The 8,468-nt window shown below is 42.4% G+C and overlaps 1 protein-coding gene across 1 annotated transcript; it reads right to left on the reverse strand.

Annotated features, from left to right (window-relative positions):
* Nucleotides 1-5,667: 5,667 nt before the first annotated feature.
* LOC118787475 (ras-related protein Rab-39B) lies at nt 5,668-7,660 on the reverse strand. Its single transcript, XM_036543051.1, has 2 exons — nt 7,446-7,660; nt 5,668-6,193 (listed from the first exon to the last, which is right to left on the reverse strand). Exons 1-2 carry the CDS (start codon nt 7,658-7,660, stop codon nt 5,773-5,775), a joined length of 636 nt encoding a protein of 211 aa, XP_036398944.1. The 3' UTR covers nt 5,668-5,772.
* Between the last annotated feature and the right edge of the window lie 808 nt (nt 7,661-8,468).

The following is an 8,468-nucleotide window of genomic DNA, read 5'->3' on the forward strand; positions in this document are numbered from 1 at the left end:
AAAGAAATCCACAAAATTCAAAGCTTCCCTTTTGAACAAGATATTGAATATAGAAATTGTAAAAAATAACATGTATATGGTTCCCTCAAATGTTTAGAGGGGCATGTTTGATATGTATGTACTTTAAAGACTCTAAAGCAAAATCATTTTGTATTTTTAATCTGTTACCCATAGTGTTTCTTTTGGTACATTCCAACTTGCTGTCCGGTCTTGGTTTTCTCCATTTCCCCCCCGGGAATATTTATGAATTTTAGAACGTATATGACAGTCTTCCCTTTGGACAATAATGAATGTATGTAATGCACAAGGAAACATGAAATGGCTTGGTGGAATTACAGCCTGAATGGTACCTTCTTGTGTTATAAATACATCAACACTAAAACAATAGCTTCAGCACAAACTACATTTTTTATCTGAAAATCCATATGGTTGTAGGGGGATGTGAAAAGGGTAATGCCACAGCTTAATATGTTATTTTTATTATTCATTTCTTTATTTCTGCACAGTGGGACTTCAACTACTGTAAAATTCAAATATTATGTCAAAGGTTTTGGTAATGACAACTGTTTATAACAAAATACCATGTAGAAACTCATCCTGGAAACAAGATAATGACCCAGAATGGATTTATTTCGATTTTGTATATTTCCATTTTAATAAATTATAATGTTGTGACTGATATGAAAACAAAATATATTAAAAATCATTTTGTTACAAATCTGCCTGTGTTTCCTTATTTGAAAGAATACTAAAATGTCTTGCAAGTGTATTGGCATAAACACATCCTACTCTATGCCTATATAAACTCATGTTTTTTTCTGTTAAATCAAGCAAATAACTTTTTAAATGTAATGCAATTTTTGTAGAACAGACCTTGTTAACTATCAACTGTTCCCTGTGAAGACTGAGAGATTAACTTGAAAGTTTCTTACATTAATGCACATTACATAAGATGTACATTCATTGGAACAAACAAACAAACAAAATTTCGCCCAGCTGTCACAATAGTTCAGTCATTTGTTTCTCCATAATTCATTTCATTCAGTATATCATATCTGTGTATATTGTTTGGCTTGCAATTCACTGATTGATCGTTGTTGATTCATTGGTATCACACTGGTGGCCTGGATATTTCTGCAAATTTACACCGTCATGTAGGCCTAATTACATGTGTGTGAGTAACCTCCTGCTAAGGTGTATGTTTTCTTCACAACCCTCATGAGCCAGCAGTTAAGGGGCAGAGAGAAGCCCTCTGGCTTTTTCACCATTTCCCTCGCTAAAAGCAAGCAAGCAGTTAGCTAAAAAGTTTCTCGGTCAGCCTCAAGGTAACTTGGATAAGCCTATTTAGTCTACTTATTAGTTAAAAGCTATAAAGCCGGAATTCTTAGAAAAACTTAGAGGCTGAAATGACCAAAGATGGTCAAGTTGCTGCTACAGGCGAAAAACTGTCAAATTGACGTTTTCGTTGCTAGGATACAATACATGATTGGCATTTTAACAAGTGCACGCTATAATAGATTAATGAAGTGAACGTTAAAGAGGGCATGTTTTGTTAGACAGACACATAAGTAACGTAAATTCATTTATTATGTATTACCCATCAAGCACGTCCGCATGTACAGTGGTGAGAAAATAATTAGTCACGTCTATATTATTATTTCTCTCCAATCCACACTCCAGTATTAAAAAGGCGATTGCCGTTTATTGCTTCTTTCAACATCGATGTTACAGCGACATCTAGTGATCACCGCAACAGAAGTCAGCATTCGGCAAAAGAGTTCTCGTTAAACCATTCATCGTATAGTTTGCACACAAGCGACCAAACAACTCGTGTCAGATGCAGGCATGTTGTAATCATTGGTTCAGCAGCACTGACCACCTTGTTAACGCTAAAATGTTAAAATGTGTACTTCTTGGCAGTAAATTACAGACTCTAGGCCTTTTTGACATAGGCTAGGTCACAGCGGGGACCTTTGAGAAGACGAGGTACAGCAGCTATAATCAGTACGCGTAAGGTTCTGTCAGCCATACACACACATAAGTGTAAACGGTTGCCGTTTCAACAAACGCATTAATATTAGTGCGTCTTCAATGACAATTATTTTCTTTGAACAAGTAAAACATTTAATAAAAGACCTGTTAAATTAAAAGAAAAACAAGACTGCACTCAAATGTATTTACAAAGCACACGGACATTTTTTGCATAATTCTACGCATAGTGTCTGATCACCTTAAGAACTCATGAACCGTAAATCCTTACGAAACAAACATAAGGAGATTATTCCGTCTTTAATGGGAGCAGTATTTATTTGCGTTACTAATGTTTTTTTCCAACACCAGGGAAAGTAATGGCTCGGGTTGGTGGTGGGAGCCGAAAGAATTCCAGAATGCACGTCCGAACATGTGGTTTTACATACTTCTACACACCAGAAAAATAAAATATCAGTAAAAGCTGATTATGTGCAGAATGTGATGAATATATGCTCGCGTGCTGGCGATTATAATAACCAAGAATTAACTTGATAGCCTTTGGGGTAGACAATTATAATTACACAGTATATAATAGGTGGAATTACACCTCCAAAAAGGTTCCAGGGTGGATGTTTCTGAATCTGAGAAGGCAGCCAAACGTGGAATTTTTAATTAGAACTTTTGTTTTGTTTTGGGGTTAATTGGGGACGTGCTGCGGCGTCATTACGCGGCGTGAGGTAGCCTGCTGTCCAGGTGCGCATAAAAAGGTGTACTGCTGACCGGAAAAGGAGGGGAGAGGAAAAGCGCAGCGGCAATTTCGAACAGGACGTAGACATTTGTGGCTGTTGTTCCGGATGCAGTTTGGATGGGGAGACCAATTGACAGCTTGTGATTGAATGTTTTCGGTCGTTTTGCCAGGTTGTTTGTTTCGCCGGTACGCCGGTAGACCGCGTTTGTTTGGGGCAAGCGTCAAGTCGTTTTAGGATGCTGTTTGTCGTGCTGGGACTCGCAAGACTGTGTCTTTTTGGTGACCTATTCAACGTCGGCTCCGTGAAGCCATAGTGACTCTGGACAATCGCTGCCGTGCCATGGATTTTAAATACGAGTAAACTGAACAACCCACCGCTGCGGCTTCGGTGGCTGTGGAGCCCAGACGACAGAGCCGACCAATGAGGAGATTCCTAGTGTCGGTGAGTTCACCTTTTCCCCCTATGCCAGTATGCCAGTAACGTCATTTACAGCCACTTCTTCCTCTGTTTTCCAGCCAAAGGAGGCTTATTCCTAGCAGTGTGCATGCATGCATGCATGTGTATGAATGTGTGTGTGTACCTGTGAGTGTGTATTAGTGTGTGTGCCCCACCCCCACACCCCCACAATAGAGTCTGTGTACATGTGTCAATGATTGTATGAATATGAGCCTGCATGCAGGTCAGATTCACGTGACCTCAAAGTGTGAAGTTATTGTTGGCCCCTTCTCATGCCACAGAGTGACCCAGGGGTGGGGTGGGGTGGGGGCGGGGGGGGGGATGCAAAGAACCCCAGGTTCTGAAACTGCAAAGGGGCTCCCAGGTCAACACAGAGCACCCCAGATCGGTAATGGGCTGAAAGGGGCTGTTAGCTCACAGGGGAGACATGCATAGAAAGCCAATCCACACCAGCAAGGACACACAGAGAAAGCCGAGCCACTCCAGTGAAAGACGGTCACTCGGTTCAATCAGTAATTCATTCATTCTTAAGGATCACAGGCAGCAGCTAGGCGCTGGACATGAGATCACTTTATGCTTGAAGGGGAGTGGAAGCGTTACTGCTCAAACTAACTACCTTTCCATGCTAAATCAGAGCAAACTTACACTTACAGCATCATACAGTTACCAGGATGATCTCACAAAGGTGTGTGGCATCTTAAAATTCTAGAGATTGACTAGACTATTTCTGAAGATTGACTTTTCTATACTGCTGGGATGTCCAACTACCAGCATGCCATTAGCCCACCACAATCCTGTTATGAAAAGTCACCCAAAAACCACGGCAACCACTGCAGAACTGAGACAATCAACATCCACAAGCCATAAGGTCTGAAAATCACCCTACCAATGAACGGGAAATTCTCCTGTAGCCCGCTGCCTAACAGACTGCTAATTCATTTAAGATGACCTACACACACTTCACTGTATATGAGTATAGTATTTATTTTTGTATTGAAATATTTTCTAGGAGTTTTTCTTGATTGCCTCTTCATTAGGAGTCAGAATAATTTTCAGTTTTTCCCAGACTGGCCTTGTTTTTTTTCTGTTTTTTGATTCCCTCTTTAAAATTTCTGTACAATGCTTTGTGACAACCCATATAAGCTATATTTTAAAAAAATGTTTTCCCAGAATGCTCTGTGTACACTTTAAACAGCACTAAAGGGCACTGCATGTGGTACATCAGGCAGACATGTGACCACAGAGAGAGCGGCTTTTCCTTGGCAACGCTGAGCATCCAGTTTATTGTCATTAAAATTCTGCATCGGTCCCCGTTGCCTCTGCCCTCCCTAAAGATCGCCTTTCCCTTCAACAAACCCCCGGCACTGTGTCCGTGACGAAACATAAGATCTTGGCATCTGCAGTTGGCTGATCTTCCTCTGCCTTTTTCTTCACAAGAGGCCTTTTCTTTTCCAGCCAAAGTGAAAGAGACTGTGGCCCCCGCATGGATGTATGTTATTTGCGTATTGTGTGATAACAGTCCATTCATTAGTCCCTGTTGCAGTCTAGCGGAGTTCCTTTACAAGCACAGACAAATGGCCGGCTGTAGTGTGCTCACGTTTCGCTCCTGGCTGTGTGCCGCGGGGCACTCTAGCAGCTAATGGGAATCTTGATTACAATCAATAGGCTGATGGATGTCGCGCCGTGAAAAGGTGCTTATAATGCCGGACGGTGTGTTGGGTCTGCGGCGAATTCGAGTAGATTATGGTAAGGTGCAACACAGAGGTGAGGGATTTGAGCCACTCCATTTTCAGCCAGTTCCTTTTTCTGTCAGCGTCTTTTCTAACAGCTATTACGTCATTTGTAGTACATGCTACAAAGTGATGGTATTTGCTGCAGTTTTTGATTCCTGTTTACTTGCTTCCATGTAGCATGCTACTCGAATAAGGCAATAGGCAATTGTATTTGGAGGAAGTGGAAAGGACATTAAATTACACTGTGGTCCAATTTTACTTAGTTGGTGACGAAATGTAATGTTACTCTTTATGGTCATGGAACAAGTGAATGTAGAGAAAGTCACATGGCAGGTTGTGGTCCAATCAGAATAAAATGGGAGGGGCCAGTCTGAGGGTCTCCCCAGGTTGTGTTGGTAATATCTGCAGCTGTAGAGCTCATAATGGGAAAACAGCTATACATTTGTGTCTGGTACTAGTGTATTGCAGCAAGTTAGTGCCATCACTTAGATGTGTTCTCATTTGGTGTAATACTGGCTCACCACTGAAAACCATCCACTGAATGAATGCTTGAAAGTAACTCAAAACTGAAGTTGGCTTGTCTCTGAACTACACCTCACAGTAACTGTAGAATCAGTCTCTGCACTGCACTGGTTCAGGGACAGACACAAGACCTTTGCCCAGTGTGTGTCCATACCAAAATCATGTAACCACAAAGATTACCTGGCGGTTCCAAAATCGCCAATTAATGGGACACACAGTCGGAAAAAAGCTGGCAGATATCAATGTAGGAGAGTGCCAAGGGTTGGACAGGGATGTGTATCCTTCCTCTGTGTATTGGAGTAATTGCTTAGTAGCAGAACAGAAAAAAACCTGGGGTCCTTCTATCCACAGCCACAGCCTGGTTTCTCCGCTTCAGGGGCCTGGGTGCAGACGGGGGCCCCGATCGTCAGCCCCTGCCAGCCCTCATTGATGGCGATCCTGCCCTGGCGGAGCTGCTGGTAGATCTCCCTGGTGAGGGTCTCAAAGACCTGGCTGACGTTGATGTCATCCTTGGAGGACACCTCCAGGTAGCCCGCCATGTCCAGCTCCTTGGCCAGGGCCTCACCCTCTGTCCTCCTCACCTGCCTGCGCACAAACAGGTCGCTTTTGTGGCCCACGAGGGTGAAGACCATGATGGCTGGTTTCACGTACTCCGCCACCTCGCTGTGCCACGCCCTCACGCGCTCGAAGCTCTGCCGCTGGGAGAGGTCGAACATCAGGACACAGCCCACCGAGTTCCTCATGTAAGACTTGGCAATGGACCTATGGGAATAGGGCCATAGTAGGGTGATGTGTTACCAGTCTTTTCATAGTGTAAAATGACTTCCTTCTCAAGGCATGGTATGCATATGCCTTTGTGTTAGGTTATAAAGACAAAAACAGCACGTGTTGTAGACCACTGAGACTACTTAGTCTTTTTGTTCAATGTGTTATTGCATAAATTCTTCCATGGCCATGCAATGAAAAAAGCCTATGGCCTACTGATGCAGGTAAGAGGAGGGATAGTCAGCACAAATGCAGAATGTAGCACACACCAATTTAGCATCAGCAAGCTGTTCTAAAATCCATTGATAAATCAATTTCAACCAGAGAGTGGTCACATACAATGGGCCATGACTCACAAAAATAAGTACAGTATAATATAAATATCTCCATCAAACAGTCCTGAGTCACACTGGCTGTACAAGAAGTCAGGTCACTAAATTCCATTTAATAGAAGGTGAGTATGGGCTTGTAAATGAGGCACAATGTCAAGTAGGAACATGTGAGTTTCAATAACAAAGAAGGTGTCAGAAAGACAAGACAGAAACAGGAATGTACTTACAGCACTGAGACAGAAAGCTGGCTTAGTCTGGACAGTGCTGAGCTTCATTACTGGGGTACTGGCATAGGACATGTTACAGTGTACTGACAAATTAAAATGTACAGCTCCATGCAAGCCTTGGACATACTGTATTTCTCCAGTATTTCTCTCCTGATTAGTTCACATCTGCATTACATTGTTCAACATCACCACAGTCATTGCTGAACGTAGATCTGTGAGTTGTTTATTGTACTCGTTTCAAGACAGCAGCAGCATTTTGTGATAACGAGGAAACTGAACTTTCTAAGCAGGATGTTGCATGGACAAATCTCATTATAATGCTGCTGTACATTTGAGATAGCGTCGCAAATTGTAATATGGGGATAACTCCAGAGGAACAGTGTGTATGTTGGGTTTTGACCCAAACTCAGTCTGAATTTCTAAAATTAGACCAAACAGACCAGACATAACATTAGGCATGGCAGCATGATAAAACGGTACGTTATATATTGTTTGCTCATGAGTTTAAACATTTCGCTGTGTGTTTTGGGCGTTACAGTAGAGTAGGTGTACACTTATGATCACAAAATTACATCAGTATAAATCAAGGTTAACAATTTGGAGCAGAACCCTGGATATAAAGACCTTTCCTTGAGAACAGCGTCTCACGCGGCAGTTACGGAATGAGTGTACCGAGAGTCGCACACCCACCTGAATCTCTCCTGCCCCGCCGTGTCCCACAGAAGCAATTTAATCATCACGCCGGGGTCGAACTCCAGATTCTGGACCTTAAAATCGATCCCTAACGGAGACTGGCTGGAGTCGTCGAACGTCCCCTCGGTATAACGTCTGAGGAGTGACGATTTTCCCACTGCGGAGTCGCCTAAGATTACGATACCGAACCTGAAATTCCACGGCACTTCCATCTTAAGCAGCTACGGCGAAGGAGCCGTCGCTCGCCCCGTCTCTGTTGCCTTATGTGCTGGCCAAAAAGCTGGTCTGAACTACTCGGCTCAAGTTGAAGTTGTTGGTTCATTGTTTTAGTATGTTTTCAAAGCGTTCGTCACACGCCTTTCAAGAAAAATACACCTGTCACGACAGTTAACTAATCCGACAGGTTAAACGCGTAATAAAAAGAATTGTGAAATAATTGCACAGTCACACACCTAAATAACAGCCAAGGGAGAGGTCAATGATGGTTGTTTGCAGGACCTCCGAAACTCTGTTCGGATGAGAGCCGTGCATTACCACGCAACTAGTTAAAAATTGGACGTAGCCGTGGATTCGAAAAAGTCTTCAGTCTGAATACACCGAAACCGGCAAGGAATGATTATGTGTATATGTGACAGCTCTAAGTACTCTGAATGCTGCGAATATATCACAAAATGACAGCTGTCTGACTCTCCACATTTGTCGATTATAATACAATAAAATCTACACATTTGGATATTTTAAAGTGCAAATTCTGCATGTAATTTATTGTTGCCAACATTTTACAAATGCAGTCTCTTCTCACACACTACTAGAGTTTCAAAAGGAAACTTTGGCGGCTTTGTTCCATGAACGATGCATACCACTAGGAGAACTGGAAAATTTACTTTCGGTGCCAAAATAACATTCTCATGGTTCAATTACAATATGCCACTGTGACTGTATTACAGTGATATCTGAAGGAAGAGGAGTTATCTGATACAAATGAGAATACAAGAATCATGAAGCAAGTGCAATGGTACA

The sequence above is a fragment of the Megalops cyprinoides genome, chromosome 12 (genome assembly GCF_013368585.1).
Source record: "Megalops cyprinoides isolate fMegCyp1 chromosome 12, fMegCyp1.pri, whole genome shotgun sequence".
Taxonomy (NCBI): Eukaryota; Metazoa; Chordata; class Actinopteri; order Elopiformes; family Megalopidae; genus Megalops; species Megalops cyprinoides.

Excerpts from the sequence above, each read along its gene's own strand:
- LOC118787475 (XM_036543051.1), bottom strand. The coding sequence starts at position 7,660 with ATGGAAGTGCCGTGGAATTTCAGGTTCGGTATCGTAATCTTAGGCGAC. Across the intron at positions 6,194-7,445 it reads GCGGGGCAGGAGAGATTCAG|GTCCATTGCCAAGTCTTACA; the intron begins GTGGGTGTGCGA and ends CTATTCCCATAG.